The sequence below is a fragment of the Chamaea fasciata genome, unplaced genomic scaffold, assembly GCF_029207755.1.
Source record: "Chamaea fasciata isolate MVZ Bird 193981 ecotype frontalis unplaced genomic scaffold, bChaFas1.0.hap1 SCAF_5, whole genome shotgun sequence".
Classification (NCBI taxonomy): domain Eukaryota; kingdom Metazoa; phylum Chordata; class Aves; order Passeriformes; family Sylviidae; genus Chamaea; species Chamaea fasciata.
Genome location: NW_027094090.1, coordinates 72,350,958 through 72,368,556, shown reverse-complemented (window position 1 = coordinate 72,368,556; position 17,599 = coordinate 72,350,958). Strand labels below are relative to the sequence as shown.

The window sequence follows — 17,599 nt, the reverse complement described above, 5'->3', positions numbered from 1 at the left end:
CCATACACACCTTTTGTCACTGGTGGTAACATGAAGCAGCAGATCTGTCTCAGCTGGGGCCAGGCACCAATGTGGGGACAATTTAACCAAGCCAAGCCAGGAGATGTCCATAATATGACAGGGAGAATCTCATGCTGGTCTCCCCCTTGGCAGGGTTACTTTTTTCCCATTTGACAGCCAGGACACCTTGGAAATTTTGGGGGTTTTTGTTCACTTTTTAGAAATTTTGTTTCTCAGGACAGCTCTAACCCTATTTTTGCCACCACAGTTGTCCCCTCGGGAATACTGATTTACAGCCAGGCTACTCCAGTCTTGGCCACTGTGCTACAGGCAGGTTGATGAGAATGCTGAAGGTATTGGACGTAAGCTGTGTTTGGATATTCACATCAATAATGTGCATGGAGCATCTTTGCATTTTTAGCATGGTAAATGACAAAGCCATCTGGAGGCCCACTCTGCAGACACTGCCAAATTTCTGAAAGGTAGAAAATTCCTGCTCAAAAAAAAATGCTTTCCAGAATTTCCCTGACAGCAAAATATTTTTATTCCCCTGCATTATCTTGAGATAAAAGCAATTTCTTCTTCGGTTGCCTTGCACTGACCTCCACAGCAGTGATCTCTGTCAGTGTGTCTTCTGTCTTTGTGTACATGCCCAGATTACCCAGAAAAACTGGGATCAGAAAATGTAATAAAATAAAACTGCTGTTGGAGAGAAGCAGTTAAATATTTTCAAATTTTAGGTGAAAAACATGGTTGTTTGGGGAAAAGGAAATACTATATTTATGCAATTTCTTTTGGCCAGTTGCCTTCCTGTTTTGTCTTGCCAATAGCAGACAGTGCAGGGCGCACTGTTAGTGGCGGAGTGGATTATCTCCTTTTGTAATTATTATTTAATTACTGCAAATGAGATTTTATTTTTTGTTTTCTTAAAGCAATTCGGGGATATTTTGTGAGAGGAAAATGAAAAGCTCAGCAGTAGGGTAGAATAGAGGTGTTCATGCTTTGGTAAATGCAGAGCTCAAAGCAAGAACAAGGAAGAGTCTTGGATTCCACATTAGGATTTGGGAGGCAACAACACAACCCCTCGTTCACACAGCGATCCCATTTTGCCTGAAGTTTATATACCCTTAGTCTGCTTTTGAAGGAACCTCTTGCTCTGCAATACTAATTTCTCAGTTCTTTAAGCTTAGGAGTAGCCCAGAGGATGTTCACTTTTTCCTAAGGCAGAGGCTGTATTTGGTAATTAAGCTGTAGCTTTGAAAGACAGAGTTTAGCCTTCCTCTGCTAAGTTAAACAGGGACTCAGAGGAAGTGAAAAACAGCAGCAATGACAGCTCTTCCATGTTCCTTACTGGTTTTAATTTAGTCTAGAGGCAGCCAGTAATTTACAAAGGTTACTGCAGTGCAAGGATGATTTCTTCTGTGGATTTTTTTCTAATCCTCCTTTATTGGATAATAATCAAATCCACCTAATGTCTACAGATAATATATAGACATTTTGTCTTGTTGAAGGTTTTTTTTCCTAACCACTTACTATAGTGGCTTGCTTTTGAAAGGTGTATGGATATCTCAATATTAAAAATTAAGGAATGTTTTGTAGTCCTTTTTCACTATGTAAATAAATTCTCACAGCAGTGTATGTAAGAGAAGAACATAAGGATGACCAAGGGTAGGAAGACTAAGAGAACTACTGGACAAAGTGCATTATTTTTATTTGAGGGCAGTAGCTGATATGGGAGTCATTCTAATGCCTGGATATATATATATTGGGTTTTTTTCCATTGAAGAAAAGGAAGAGAGAAACAGAGATTTTAAAATGTCAAGAAAATTAATTTTTGGGGGAAGAAAAGTAGTTATTTATAGAGGAGGAAACATGTCATTAGTTGATATGAGTTAGTTGATCATTAGTTTTTACTGTCAAAATTGTTGAAAATGAAAAATGGGGAAAAGAGAACAGCAGCTGGAACTATCAAATGTTCAGGAGCCATCAATCTGTTCCTCTCTAGGACAAAAGGTGATCTGCATGTCTAACATTAACAGAAACTGATGACATGATATATATTTGAGGCAAAAGTCACCTAAAAAGAAAATTTTATGTCGCTGAGGAAGACATGAGTTTTAAAAAGTTTTACCATAAATTATCCTTAAAATGCATATTTCAAAAATCATATGAGTATAGCTCAATATTCATATTGGATGCTAAATCACTAAATAGTTGAATATATGGCAAATTTTGCAGTAGTTATGCCTATAGTAATGCTAACAAAGAACCCTTGTGTTAGGAGAGTTGTGGATCATTAGTAATGATCAGGGGAGAAAAGCCATTAGGATAACATATTTCTTGTGGAAAAATTAATTGAATTTCATCCATTATTTCCCAGCTACAGCTACTATATTTAAAATTAAATTATATTGGATGTAACCTATTTTTGTGGCTTTCTGTAAGCAAATATCCACTTTTTTGGTTTGGGAAAATAAAACTTGAGTGGAAAATAAAACTGGATTGGAAAGTCATAACAGATACTGGCTGTGTATTTTAGGTTTTCAGTATTGAATTAGAGAAATGGAAAGAAGTAAATCCAGAGTAATATTTTCTCTCCCTCATTCTCCCTTATTCTTAAATATTTTCACCACCTTCTGGCTGACTTTAGAAGAAAATAACATTTCCAAAGTAAATTCCTTTTTTTAACATAAATACAGACAATTGTAACTGAGTTCCTTAAAAATCATCTGTCATTATCAAGGTCAAGTAGGCTGGTCATTCTCTGAGAAAATAGTTCAATCACCACTTGGTTGTACTTGAAAGAAAATACAGTCAGTTTCTAAAATCAATTTGAGCCAACTTCTAAATTCAGATTTTTTACTGGTAGATCAATATCACTGGGGAATTTTGTGGGTTTTTTGTCCCTAAGCATATCAAGAGAACCTATGGCATTTTTGTTGGGAGCTTGGTTTTATACCTTTACAGCTTTACAGATTTTTTTATTGCTTGGATTTATTTGCAAGCAAACACAATAAAAGATTTAAGATAGTAGTTTAAATAGGGAGTAACTTCTTCTGAAGGAAGTAAAAATCCTTTCTTTTTGGGTTAATGAAATGACTACGGAATTAAACACAAATAGAATTCAATTTAAAACTTTAGGCTTTTTCTGATTGTTTGATCACAAGTGCATTCAAGCTGTAAAGGTTTTGCAGAGTAAAGTGCAAAGTGGCTTTCCCAAGGCACCCTTTGATTTTCCTTCTGGCCTGGACTATGGACATAAATCAGTGAGGTTTTTTATTCCTTTAATAAGAACAAAGAGGGGGTTTGCTGGATTTCAGAACTACTCATGAGCCTGTTAGAAATCTTACTCTGTTTCTATAATGAACTCACCAGAACAGATACTCTTTGGTGCAAAGAGAAATTCCACCTGAATATGAGGAAGTATTTCTTTACTGTGTGGGTGACCATATATAGGAACAGATTGCCCAGAGAGGGTGTGGAGAATCCCTCACTGGAGATATTCCAGAACCATCTGGATGCAATGCAGTGCCATGTGCTCTGGGATGACCCTGCTGGAGCAGGGAGGTGGGGCCAGATGACCACTGTGGGCACTTCCAGCCTGACTCCATCTGGGATTCTGTAGTTTGGGGCAGGTATTCCTCATGTTTACCTAAATTTATAAATAAGGCAGTGCAGTCTGAGTTAGAAGTGATCACTAAATGTAATATTGTAATATGACAGAAGTATTAATCCTTAGTAGGAAAAATATTTCTGATGTTTCTTCCATTTTTCCTTTATTCTCCATTCTCTTTTATTTCAGTGCTCAACTCAGAAACCCTGGGAAAGAATTAGTTTGCCCAAAACTTGGGATTTTTTTGCCTGCTAGTTGTCTTAATAAAACAGTTTACTTCAAATTCCACCTACTTCTGATTTAAAAAGAGATTTTTGCCACGTCAATCCCTGTCTTATTTTTGCGCTATTGCAGTCAAACTGCCACTATCACTCCTCATTCCTGCTAGGAAGTGTCTAGCCAAGTACAACTCTTCCCATTGCAAGCCTTGCCTCAAAAAATCCTATGGTTAAGCAGGCTCTTCACAAGAAAAGAAATTCAGCTTTAGTTCCAATCAAAAGAGAAACCATCATAAACTCATCATACGAGCTCCCCATACTCTGCTCTTGGAAGGCTGGGGACTGGTTTATACCTGCTCTTAATCTGCAGTTTTGAATTATTAGCGCAAGATGGGACAGAGTATTTTTAACAGCTGGAGTCCTTCATTAGATGGATTGTGTCATGTCAGGAGTCAGCGGAGGGCAGCTGAGAAGTGGAACATGTGGTCTGGCTGGAAGAGTGCTCAGCTGAAGATTTTTGATTGTTGGATGGCATAACAGTGCCACTGCAGATGGGGATTTGGGACAATAGTGGGATTTGGAGTGGCCTCTTTGCCTTTCCTCAGGAAGAGAAGAGGAAGGGGGGAAATGTCACCTGTAAAGTTGGGGAGAAAAAAACAACAATCAGAACTATGTTGGCTACTTGGAATTCAGGTGGCTGCACATCAAATTGCCTCTAACAGTCTGACTGCTGATTGCTACTATTCATGAAAAGTGGCTTTATTTTAGTTCTAAAATATCCCAAAGCAACAGCTCTCCCTTTGAGTTTTCCCATCTGAATGGCTAAAATGTTCTCTTTTTTAATTTTCTCTCCTGACCCTCTCCTCCCACTCACCTCTTTCAACACATATTTAGCTATGTTCAAAGGGATAGTGAGGAAGTAGTTTTCAGTTCATCTCATACAGCCGAAACACTGCTGCAAAGTACCTTCCTTAAATTTTGGGAGGAATCAGCTGACAGAGGAAGGTTAGTTGGCTGAAGGCAAGGTAACATGACAAAGAGCAGCTCAAAGGCATAGTGACAGTTTTACCTGACTTCTTTTCAGTTAACCACATGCGCTTCTGGACCCCCAGGTCCTGTTAAACCATGTTACCTTTGGAGCCTGTCACCTCAGCCTGCTTCCTTTCTTTGTCTGAAACAACTAAAATCAGCTGACCTTCAAGATACAGTCAGGTTCACCTATTCACTGAGAAGTGAAGAGCTTGATTACACTTAGGATCCTTGTTGCTTGGACTGGTACTTAAGGCTGCATTTCATTCTCCCTCCTGATTTTTAAGAGATTCTCAATTTACTGTTATTTGTAATCATCAATTGAAGTTTTAGTACTGTCCTAGATCAACAGAGATGGGCTTTCAAGTAGGCAGTGTAAATTATAAACCCTGCATTAACAATGTGGCAACACTGGAAAATACCCTTTAGTTCCATTGCCCTTTAATGGCTCTCTTATGTTGGCCATCTAAATCCCATGGGTATTTTAAATCAGATGTGCTGTGAAGAACTTAGCAATAGTAATATTAATGACTCCCATAGTGCTGACAATATTTAATGGTGTGAGTGGGGCATCCTTTGATGCTGTATGGTGTTAATGATAGCAATAATGAGCTTTGCAGTCGACCACATCATTTGCCTTGAAGAATCATTTCAGATAACAAAAATCAGAGATTTGTTGTGCAAGAACTGGTTGTTCACACACACACAAGCACTGCTTTCCTTCCCAATAGAGAAGTTATTTATTGCTAGGAGACAGCATTTTCTTCTATCCCAGGGATATGCTGATAATGCTGTAGAAGACCCCATATTTCCAGACACATACTGTGAATAATCGAAATCTGAGAAATTACTTCATTCTGAGCCAGGTGTAAAATTACAACAGGAGATATAAATGCAAGGGCCTATATAATCCTCTGAGTTCATTGGTTCTGAATGTTTTAAGTTCTCTTCTTTTTTGCCTGTATTCTTATTTGCATTCTGTCACTGGATTGCCTGGGAGCTGACAGGTAAACTTCCTGTCTAAAATGCTGATTATAAGATTAAAATTATTGATATTTTGATACACCCCATTCTGTGCTTTCTGACTGTGTGCTGCGTAACCAACCCAAGGGTTTGTACTTAATTATAAGCCAAGCATTAAGTGACACATGCTGTCAAGATGCCTGCTCCATAGCTTTTCATTTTTATGTTTCTCGTGTGTTCTTTCAAAGCCTCAAGTAATACAACGTGTTTTCCGAGTAATTGTAATGCTGCTTTAGGAATAACTTTACAGCTCCTCAGAAGTTATCACAAAATTCTCCACCCACCAGCACTGGTTGATGACTGAGCCTGGTTAATAGATTGTCTCTCATCTCAAGCTGCTACCATATAAGATGGAATATCTGGAATATCATTCAGTAACCTGAACTGGAAAATTAAAGAGAGATTTCAGCTGTGTGATGGGCGAGATCGGAAAGGCTGTTTTAAGAATCCTGTTCTGCTCATATTGCTGCAGGAAATGCTCCTGGCTCTTCTAAAGTAATACGTTTTATGAAACACCCTTAGAAACTCCCCAATATCAGCACTGACGTTTAGGGGTTAAAATCAATTGGAGCTTACTGTCTAAAATCCAGTTTCTATGCCTTGCTCTGGAAAGTGGAAGGGCCAGACTTTGTATCAGATTAAGATGAATTAGAGTAGATTGAGGCTTAAGTGTTTTTCCATCAGAATGTAAATATTAAAGATAGACAATTTTACCTTGTCTTTGTATTATTTAATTTTTATTTTCCTGATCCCATTTTAAGCTGAATTCTAATAATTCTTGTTATTCCACTAGCATTCCAATCTAGCCCAGAGAATACTGAGAATGTAACATGTTTCTGTGTCTACTAAAAGCCCATATTTCATTTGGTACTTTTTATTTACTTTCTTTGCTAGAACATGGACATTCATATTTATGACTTTCTTGTTTTCCAGTGCCTCCCAGATGGCTCTGCCCCAAGTGCACATGCTGAATTTTATCTTCTGCCAGATCCTTATGAGGTCAGTCGAAGGAAAACAAGAACAGCTCCAAAAGGCTCTGACCCTACTTACAATGAACTTGTGAGTACTGTTCATTTTCTTCCACCCTTTCTTGTTTCACAGAATCATGGAATGGGAGGAACCACAATGATCATGTGGTCCCACCTCCCAGCTCCAGCAGGGCCATCCCAGAGCATAGGGCACAGCATTCTGTCCAGATGGCTCTGGGATATCACCAGTGAGGGAGACTCCTCACCTTCTCTGGACAATCTGCTCCAGTGCTCAATCACTGCACAGGGAAGTTCTTCCTCACATTCAGTTGAAACTTCCTGAGTGTCGGTATCTCCTGTCGCCTCTTGTCCCATTTCTGGGCCCCACAGAGCAGAGCCTGGTACATCCCCTGACCTCTTCCTGCAGACACTGACAGACATGGATGAGGTCCCCTCTCAGCTGTCTCTTTTCCAGGGTTAACAGGCCCAGCTCACTCAGCTTTTTCTCATGATAGAGATGCTCCAGTCCTGTCACCATGTCCACAGCCCTTCACTAGACTCACTCCAGTGGTCCCCTGCTTTTCTTGCTCTGTTGAGCCCAGAACTGAACACGGCACTCCAGAAGTGCCTGAGTAGAGAGGCAGGATCACCCCACTCAAGGTGCTTGCAGTGCTTTTCCTAATGCACCCCAGGATCCCTTCTTGGCCATGAGGGCACACTGCTGGCCCAGGGACAGCCTGTTGTCCACCAGGACCCCCAGGTCCCTCTCTGCAGAGCTGCTTCCCAGCAGGTCACCCACAACCCACACAGGTGCAACTTGTTTTATTTGCTTTGCCTACTCTTGAAATAAAACAACAATAACAGAATTTTTAGAGCTGTTGCAATGAGGATGACCAAAAAGAAGGACTGTATCATAAGCTGAACCACAAATGGGGACAACTGTCTGGTTTGCATCTTAGAAGTGAAACAGTGTGTTTTATGGCTCTCTCTTCAGGAAAGCAGTTGGATTCTTCACAATGCTCTGTCTTACTCCATAACCACAGTTACACGCTAGCCAAATGAGGCCAAGCACCATTGCACCATAACCCAGCAGTTCTGAATGCAGATATGCACAGTAGCATGAAAAGTATTAATTTAATGGATGCTGTTATTCAAATTAATATTTGCAAATTGGTTATCACTGTCCTAAATGATAACACAAGAATAAATAGCAAGGTTCTTTTCATGTAAAAATGCCATCAGTTCACAGCTATATATGATTATTTCACACACCACTGAAGTGCTCATGCCTCTGGGGTGAAAGGAAACATTTGTATGGAGAAACATTTATGGCAGAATGGGAAGTGGTATAAACTGTGTTTTTTTGTAAGGGCAGATGAGATTGAAACAGTAGGTGGGATTGGAGATTACAATTATTACATGTAACAAATCTCCTAAAGATCTCAAAGCAATTTACAAATGTTCTTTCAGCAGACTATAAAGTAGAAGGAATGGAAAATATTACCTCTCCACCCTGTTTCATAGATAAGATATGATGAAGCTTAGGTTAGTCAGCAGAGTCTGAGTGCTTATCTCTTAGTTTCTCAGTCCTGGTGTTCTAATGTTTCTCTTTTCCCACACGTGTTAATTACAAAAGTTTGTACCTGCTTACACTGATGACTTCCAGCGTTTTGTAAGAAGGCTCCCTGAGTAGTATTGCTGCTCACAGCTGAGACAAACTTCCCTCCCTACAGTACTGCAGTGGAATACAAAGGAACTAGGTTTTATTTTTTTGTTCTTTCCTTCTTTTTTTGCTATCAGAGTGGAATGAATCTAATTAATCTGTCTAAAGAAATTTCTTTATATTTGGAAGATATTGAAAGCAGAGGTACATAATACAATTATATCATAACATTCATTGTAAGGTATCCAAAATGGACAACAGATAAGAGCCAGCCAGCAACACTGGAAGACAATTATCTTTCAAATTGTTCTTAGATCCCTTTGAATGCAAGGAAATCCAAAACCCTGCCTGCAGTTAGTCACTGGGAGGAGATTTAATTGTGGTTCGCGAGTGTTCCACTGCTGTTAAAAGAAATTCCGTGAAAACTTTAATGTCCTTAATCAAAACAGAGAGCCTTCTTCCCAGATGCTCAATCTTTTTCACTGGGAAGTGCTAATCACAGTGGGGACATATGGTTCCAATGAACTTGGCCATTTCCAACCCGATGCCTGTGCTCTAGCAGCTCTGCTCCTCCATATGTGATGTCGTTCTGGATGCATTTTTTGTCCAAGGCTGGTAGACTGAGGCAGAAGCCGCCCCAGGGAAGAAAAACTACTAAAAATATAAGTCAGCTGTCTCTTAAGTTAGTTACTGTCCAAAACACTGTGTACAGAAATGTAGTAGCCTTTTTTATGAGTTCATAAGTTTTTATTAAAGCCAAATGCTGGAAGGAAGCTGTGTATTAATTTCCTTCTTTGTTCCAGACTGAGAAAAATCTGAAATGAGCTTCTCTCGGGTATTTTTGATTTTAGTTTTGTGCTTCTATTGCTTATGACTGCCTACAGCAAATTATCAACCTTGCAAAACTGCTTTTTATGTTTGATTTTCACTCGTGTGTGAGAGTGAAGATGTGAAAGTCCAGGAGGGCTGACAATAAAATAAGTTATAGCAAATGTTTTGGAGTTGCTTTTAGCAAACAAATCCTTCTTTTCTCTTGTGCCTGTATTTGGATTTTGGAATTTGTGGCGTTCACAGCAGTTAATGTTGTATTGCATTAAGAAGTGGCGGTAGAAAAGGAGTAACACAGAAAAACGGAATACAAAGAGAAAATGAAGGCAGAGCAGCCCCAGCCAGTCTGATGGAAGGGGAGGAGGGGAACTGCACCAGGAGCCACGGCCACTCCCTCCAGCACCATGCATCAAAACTACCTTGGATTAATTACCAAATCTAGGAACTGTGCCATAGCTACCTAAGGAGAAGCAACTGTCCCTCATTTGTGATTAAAATGTCATTAGACTCCTGTAGGTCAACAGTGTTTCTCTTTTCGGAGCCAGGAATAGTTGAATTCCAGCCCTAACTGTCCCACTGATTTTCTGCATGGCCACATATAACTCACCTCCATCTGATCTCTGTAAAAGGCAGGCAAATATTCTCACTGCACAATCATTTCAAGATTTAACTGTTCCTAAATTTTGGCAGGTGGCATTTGTTTTATCCACATCCTAATTCAGCCTTTTCACTCCCTACATCCTGATGACAATGTATACCTTAGTCCAGCTGAATTTGCAATACCATTTTAGAAACAGTTTACTGGGATCATTTGAAAACCACCCACCCTGCACTGCAAAGGCCTGTCGTTGCTCAAAGATTAAAGCCTCTTTTTGGCCAAAGATTGAAAGTTGTTCATTATCCCAGTCCAGTTTCTTAGCATTTACAGCTGATATGTGTAGTTTCTGGTGATTTAAAGCAACAGCTGGTACCTTTAATATGTTGGCAAAGAAACAAGGCAGCTTTCTTTGGTAACATTAACATTGCCTCGGTGTCAGATCAGAGATTTATTCTAAATTGTATTATGCTTACTGTGCCTGTCCTTACTTTTCAGATTTTCTTTATCATCTCACTTTTATTTTGGTGAGGGAAAGAGAAGCTGGGGAATTTGTAATTCACAGACAATTTGGCAAAATAGGCACAGTAAACATAAAACCCAAAAAGCACCAGGTGCAAATTTCATGACAGCCGTCCCAAACTATTAGTTCCAAAGGTTTCTAAATGGAAAAGGAAACGTCAAGCCCCTGGTAAGACCTTTCTTGGTGTCCTGTTGGTGCTTCCTGTGAGGGTTGCCTAGTGTTCTGTCCATTCCATGCTCCTTCTGAAATTCCTGCAGTTGCAAGTGGAAGTACAGAGAGGGCTCATCAGTCCAACACACAGACATCCAAACTAGAGGGGCTCAGTCTGCCTCTCCTTTTCCTCAGCAGTGCCATAGGTGCAGCCTGCATTCAGATTCCATGGAAAATCCAAGCAGGTAAATGCCTTTTAGGCAGTTTCAGTTTCCCATTCTCTGGAAGTGAGAGAATAGCACCACTTTCGCTTTTTAAACAGGATAGAGAGATTAAAATATAAAGTGTTTTTCCACTGCAACTAAAATAGCAAAACCAGCCATACAAATTTTAGATTAAATGTACTTCTCTTAAGCGAGATTACCTTTTAGGTCTGCACTATCTGAGAGCATTCCTCCACATTTTATCAGCCCACATGCAGTTCACTCGGCAGGTTTTGATTAATGCAGAGACTGAAGCATGGGAATCTGTTCTGAGTGCAGCTTATTTTTGCTAGGCTATTGATCCAGATTGTTTGGGGTTTTTTTAAAAAATTCAGAAAATACACTATTATTATTTCATAATTAATCCCTATGTGTTCTCACAGTATTAAGGTAATTTAAAAGCTATTTTAAAAACTACAGGCATTAGTTATTTTTTAAGAGATGCTAAACTACTGTCTCATTTATTTTGAGAAGTATCAACAGCAATGAACATCTAAATTTAGTAAGTTCCACTTGCTAAACTGGGTCTAATCTTTTCCACTTTTCACAGGGAAAATTATGAATATCAATTTTTTTTCTCTCAAGCATTGTTCAAGACAGGTTTCAAATTTATTTAAGAATGGTAATCAGATCTTATGAGCCGAAGCTCATGATTCTAAGGTAGAATCTCTTTATATAAACTAGATAAGGTCAAATGTATTTCTGAGGTAAATTCACTAAGTTAATTTGGCTCATGGTTAATAGCTTACTATTCAGGATGGAAGTTTAAAGCAATTATCACAAAGTTGGATTAATCATCATCCTGAATGCTGCATTGAAATGCTTTGCCTGTCAAATAGATTAACAAACTTGTATGTTTTTTGTTTCACTAAATATTATTTCAGATCGTATATGACAGAGTCACAGAGCTCCAAGGCCGTGTACTGAAGCTGGTTGTGAAAAGCAAAGCAACATTCGTGGGAGCTGTTAACATCCAACTGAGCAGTGTCCAGTTCAATGAAGAAAAGTGGTACCCACTGGGAGACAGTGTAATTTAAATGTTCTCCAAGATGACTCAATTATTTGCCTACTAATGTTTCTTTATCCCATTTCCCTCAGTACATTTTGTCTCAGTTGCCCCTGAGAATAGGCAGTCATATGCTGAGCACATATCCTAACATTTCTAACCATAAGGCTATTGTCTTAAAAGTGCTACCATCTTCCTGCCCCAGATTCCTGACCGTGTGAGTTTAGGGAATCACATGCTAAGGACTTGCAGCAACATGCAGAAAGTTCTTATGACAGCAATGAAGGGCTTGGTTTTGTTGATATCAGGTAGTACTGTAAAACAACTGAATTCTGTACACATCAGTGTGTGGGGCCTCATTCTTTGCCCATTAATTCCACTGACTGTGTTGAAACAATGCTGATAATGATGTAATTTATCATCACTGTGTGTGATGAGTTCACCAGAAAACCATGGGATGGTTCCCTGCCAATGTATTTCTGATGTCCAGCAAATTTCACATTAAATCTTACCCAATCGATACTTTGGTTTTTTAAGAAGTTTAAAAGTTTTGATACAATGTGACATTTAATCCAGGATATTATTTTGTCAATAATATAATTTGTCAATTATATAATAATATAATTTCTCATTGTTTCTTTTATTCTGACATCCAAGAGGCAAATATAACTGGTCATTTGTGTGAAGAAAGAAGGAGGGAGAAGCTAATGTTCATGAATGAAGAGAATATATTGAATGTGAGCCTTCAGTGGGGGATTTGTTTAAGCTCATGATACCACAGATATTTGTTCAGCAGTCTTCCCACATTGCACTCCTATGCTGCATAGGGGATTCAAGTCAATACATGCATTGAATAGACCTCAGGACTCTAAAATACATGTTTTTATATTAATTAATGAACAAGAGTAGTTCCTTTAAGTTCACAGGTGCTAATTATGGGCTCTGTTTTTCTCTAATTTGAGGAAGCACTTAAGCACATCTTTAAGCATTTGGCACATGAGCAGCCAAAGTGAACTGCCCATTATTGCCAGACTCTTGCACACACCCACTGACCATGTAAATAAAACTTTCCAGGGCCAGGGACACATTTTTAAGGCAAGGAGACATGTTGATTTATGACGTGATCTGCTGTAAAATTTAAATTACCATATACTGGCCAGATCTGACATTTGTTCTACCAGGTGGAAAAGTGGTCATCAGAGAGATAATAATCCCAGAAGTGAAGACAATTGCCTTCTTCTCTCAGGACGCTCATATCAGTCTTCAGAATATAAAGTGGTATAAAGCTCCTGAAGTGGGACTTCTCAGCATCAAACCAATGGACTTGATCAGGTTTTATCTGAAAACACTTTCCCCAGTCAAACTGGTGTACTAAGCTCCTCCTCCTCAGTAAGGGGAGGTGAGGGGAAGTCTGTTTGAATATTAATATTATTATTCTATTCAGAGCTGTAAGAAACTGTAAAATATTTACCACATGCAAGGGATATTGGCTGGCACACAGAATATCATCACTACAAAGATCAAGACACCAAACATTTTATATTATTGGCTCTCCTGGGAAACAAATCAAGTGTCTTGTCATTCAAGCACAGAAAACACTGAGACCAGCTTACAAAGTTATCAAATTACCTGATCTTACAGTTCAGTATTGATTTCAGATTCCTTTTAGTCTACTATCTCAGTTTCCTTATTAAAATTATAATGCAATTTTCTAACAGTGTTTTTTCTTGTGACATTTTCTAACCCTTGTTTACCACACGCCCTGATTTTTCCATCTTAGAACAACATTAAATAAAACAGCATTAGAATAGCAATAAATAAACAGAGCATTACAATATATTATCAGAACTGTCTGCAAATTTAAGCAATATTGTTTGATATTAAAGGAATTTGTCAACATAACATCCTTTTTAAAAAAGATCATATTTGAGTAACAAATCTGCCATTAATTGTGTAATTTTAGTCCTGTGGAAGGTCAACAATACTTCAGTTCTGAAAGGAAAATGGGAAAATTGTGTCTTATGAGCAAGATCTACACTGATAGCTCTGTTAGGAAAGAAGTTGTTCTCATAGATCACACACATAATCAACCCTTGCTTTTTCTAAAATTCTCTAGTTCTCCTCAGAGTACCGTGTTTCTGATTTCCTGAGTTCCCAATAAGATGTATCCTGAGCTCCCTGCTCCTGTGAGGAACATGGTTCTTTACAAATCAGTCCACTAATTTTTTATCTTGCTTTAGCAGCCAAAGGTTCAAGACTAAGCTAAGAAAAGGCAACAGTACTAGCATATGACTTTTTATGATTTTAAGAAATACTTTTTCTCTCGAAAGTATTTTTCAGGCAAGAAAATGACAGTAGGCACTAAAGAGGAATAGCCCAATCAGAATCCACATTTTACAAATTTAAAGGGAACACTGTATATGTAGTTTTTCCTGTTTCCTTGAAAAGGTACATTGGTAGGAAATTTTGTTCAATATAAATAAAAATATCAATTTCACATGCTCATGTCCTAAAAATTAGCATGATCTTTCATATATAGTGGACTATTATTCTCATTCAATAATTAATCATAAATTCAAAATCAGCTCCAAGTGACATTAACTGAATTTTAAAAATATCTAAAAATGTTCAGTATTAATGAATTGTTTCTAATTAATCTTAGAACAATAGAATCACAGAAAGGCTTGGGTTGGAAGGAATTTCAAAGATCATCTCATTCCAGCCCCCTGCCATGGCTTTGTAGGTTGCTCAGAGCCCCATCCAACTTGCCTTGAACACTTCCAGGGATGAGGAATCCAGAACTTCTCTGGAAACTTGTGCCGGTGCCTCACCACCCTCACAGTAAAGAATTTCTTTCTAATACCCAATTAAACTTACCTTCTTTCAGTTTAAAGCCATCCACCCTAGTCCAATCACTACATGCCTTTCTACTGGAAGGTTCTATAAAGTCTCCCTGGAGCCTTTTCTTCTCTAGTCTGAACAGATCCAATTCTTTCAGCCTGTCCTCAGAGCAGAGGTGTTCCACACCTCTGACCATTTTCATGACCCTCCTCTGGACTCACTCCTAAAGATCAACATCTTTCTTGTGCTGGGGGCCCCAGAGCTGAATGCAACTTTCCAGGCAGGATCTCCTGAGAGCAGAGTAGGAGGGTAAAATCACCTCCCTTGATGCTGCTTTTGATAGAAAGTGTGGGCTGCGTTTCCCCTTTTTCAATCAGTGGGAACTTCACCAGCCTGTTCATCAGGTCCCATCGACTTGTGCACTTCAAGGCTCCTTAGGTTTTCTCAAACCCAGTCTTCTCCTACAGAAAAAGACCAGTAAGGCCAAGGACAGTAACCTTTATTCAGGATACTCCTTCCATAAAAGTCCCACTGGCTTCATAAAAACATTGAGAATATGCCTCTCTGGGTATCAGTCCTTTGGGCTGTTGCAAAGCCAGAAATGCTACTTTATTGAAGCAGGGGACAATCCCCCAGAACAATTTCTTCTGCAGGACATCACTAATAGTACCAGACGTGGGCAAACAGTGATGCACATTCCAGCTTGATGCCATCTTTGGACATTAGTGGAATTTTACGGTAACCTGTAAATATAATAACACCTCTATTAGTGTATTAACCACAAGCACAAATACTATGATGAGGTGTTTGTATGATCATCTATGCACACAAGGAATAATTTATGAATCTGTAAATAGCTGTTTAAAATAAAATGAAATGATTCAGGACCAAAACACAATTACGCTGTTTTTTCTTGTCTCTCTATATTTCTGTAGTATTTCAGTTCTGGTATTTTTGGTGACACAGTGAAAAACTTCAGGGTTTTTCAGGATGTGGTACTTTTTCAAATGGAAGACTTTTAGCCCATTGATATTTAAACATGGGCAAAGCTTACAATGCAACATCCAAGGTTATGTGCTGCACACATTATTCTGATAGCAAAAGAAATAACTTGTGAATCAGCAGTGATAGTGCTGACAGAATGGTGCTGCAGCAGCTGTGCACTGTCCAGCTGTGGCAAAAAAAAGTGAAGTGTAAGATCTTCTGCCATGGCATCTTAAAAAGTTGATTTCATATGAGTAATTCACTTTATTGGAGATAAGTCATGCCATCAGAACCTATGTGTTCATCTGGTCATTGAACCATTTGGAAAATCCATAGTTTTCAACTTCAAACATAATTCACTTACCTGCTTAGAAAACAAAACAATCTCTTCTTCAAAATCCCAACCTGTATTGCTTTATATGACTAAATGTCCATCATTTCATAATAATAAACAATGTCACTTTTGATTAAATTTTTTTCTGTATTTTCTCTATGTATATATAACTCCAGCTATTGAAGTAAGTCTATGTTTTGTGTAAGTATCTATGTTTTGAACTGCAGTTTTCAAAATCCCTTTTTAGGTGTGTCTTGATGCCTGTGGGGTATTTGTACCCACATTTACCTGGGTTTTGAATTTCTTGCTTCTTTTATACAGAATTACAGAATCGTTTAGATTGAAAAAGATCTCTAAGATCATCAAGCCTTTGACTGATCACCACCTTGTGAACCAGGCATTAAGTTCCATGTCCAATTGTTTCTTGAACACCTTCAGGGATGGTAATTCCACCCCCTCTCTGAGCAGCCCTTTCTAATGCTGGACAACCCTTCCAGTGACAAAATTTTCCCTGATGTCAGCTGAACCTTCCCTGGAACACCTTGAGGCCATTTCCCCTTGTTCTGTCATATTACACAGAAGTTCCTCCAGTATTTAAGGTTCAGATTCTGGGCAGCAGATACTAAAGCTGGTTTCAGGCAATTTACATTTGAGATCAGTTTTTAAGGCATGCACATAATATGTGGAAGGCTTGGTTGATCTCCTATTCAAAGATACACTTCAAGGACTAAGATTAATTTCTGAAGGCTTGTTTCTAGCCCCTACCTACAGAATATTCTACGAAGTGTCCTGAGAGAAGTAAAACATTTTTAGTTCTTGAAATTGCTCCAATTTACCTTAAATAACTAACTACTCGTGGATCCCATGACAATAGAGGTAATAATTGAGTTCTTGTCCTGTATTAGTATTCTCCATGGCAGATTCATTGGCACAGGGACTATAACAGAGAAACCCCCCTCTTATTTTCCTATAACCACCCAGGTAGAGAATTTTTCTCAGTTTCAGCCCCTCTGAGTATAGCTACATAATCACTACATGGAAAATCAAATTCTGCTACAGCTGGACAGCAAGCATTCCTTCCCAGTGGAGTCTACAAGCAGTTGGGAGTCTGCTGCTGGGGAAAGGAGGGCAGTGTGGATATAGATTTGAATCCTTTCAAAAGAAAATGCAGAGGAGGGAGGAAATGGCACAGCTTTTTCCCACTGTCTGTCAAAGAAAATAAAAAGATGTAAGCACTGCTCAGCTTTTGGAAGCAACTTGCCCTCAGGGACACCTCAGGGATATGAATCCTAGGAACTGAGGGACAGTCCTGTAGTACAGATTAAAGCAACTGGAGTGCTGAAGACTAAGACTGAAATCCTAGCTCACCCTTTGGCATTTTAGGCAATTCTTCCCTTTTCTTCGTCTTGTGACTCCCTCTGCAAGAATACTATTATCCCATTTCCCTGTTAGAGAGCTTGGGTACCTAAAGCAAAACCATCATTCCAGACCTGTGTTCAGAGATCTCAATGTTAAGCACTACAACAAATGCTTGCAATAAATTTTGAAATTATTTATCACT

The 17,599-nt window shown here is 38.8% G+C and overlaps 2 protein-coding genes across 2 annotated transcripts in view; one reads left to right on the top strand and one right to left on the bottom strand.

Annotated features, from left to right (window-relative positions):
• PIK3C2G (phosphatidylinositol-4-phosphate 3-kinase catalytic subunit type 2 gamma) overlaps window positions 1-13,792 on the top strand; it is a 192,514-nt gene extending 178,722 nt beyond the window's left edge. Inside the window, exons 32-33 of the mRNA XM_066184438.1 lie at window positions 6,817-6,942; window positions 11,758-13,792. Coding sequence (XP_066040535.1) covers window positions 6,817-6,942; window positions 11,758-11,910 — 279 coding nt within the window. The 3' untranslated portion in view covers window positions 11,911-13,792. The remainder of the gene's footprint in view (window positions 1-6,816; window positions 6,943-11,757) is intronic.
• A 1,430-nt stretch (window positions 13,793-15,222) lies between these two features.
• PLCZ1 (phospholipase C zeta 1) overlaps window positions 15,223-17,599 on the bottom strand; it is a 44,377-nt gene continuing 42,000 nt past the window's right edge. Inside the window, exon 13 of the mRNA XM_066184703.1 lies at window positions 15,223-15,463. Within this exon, the coding sequence (XP_066040800.1) occupies window positions 15,381-15,463 (83 nt within the window). The 3' untranslated portion in view covers window positions 15,223-15,380. The remainder of the gene's footprint in view (window positions 15,464-17,599) is intronic.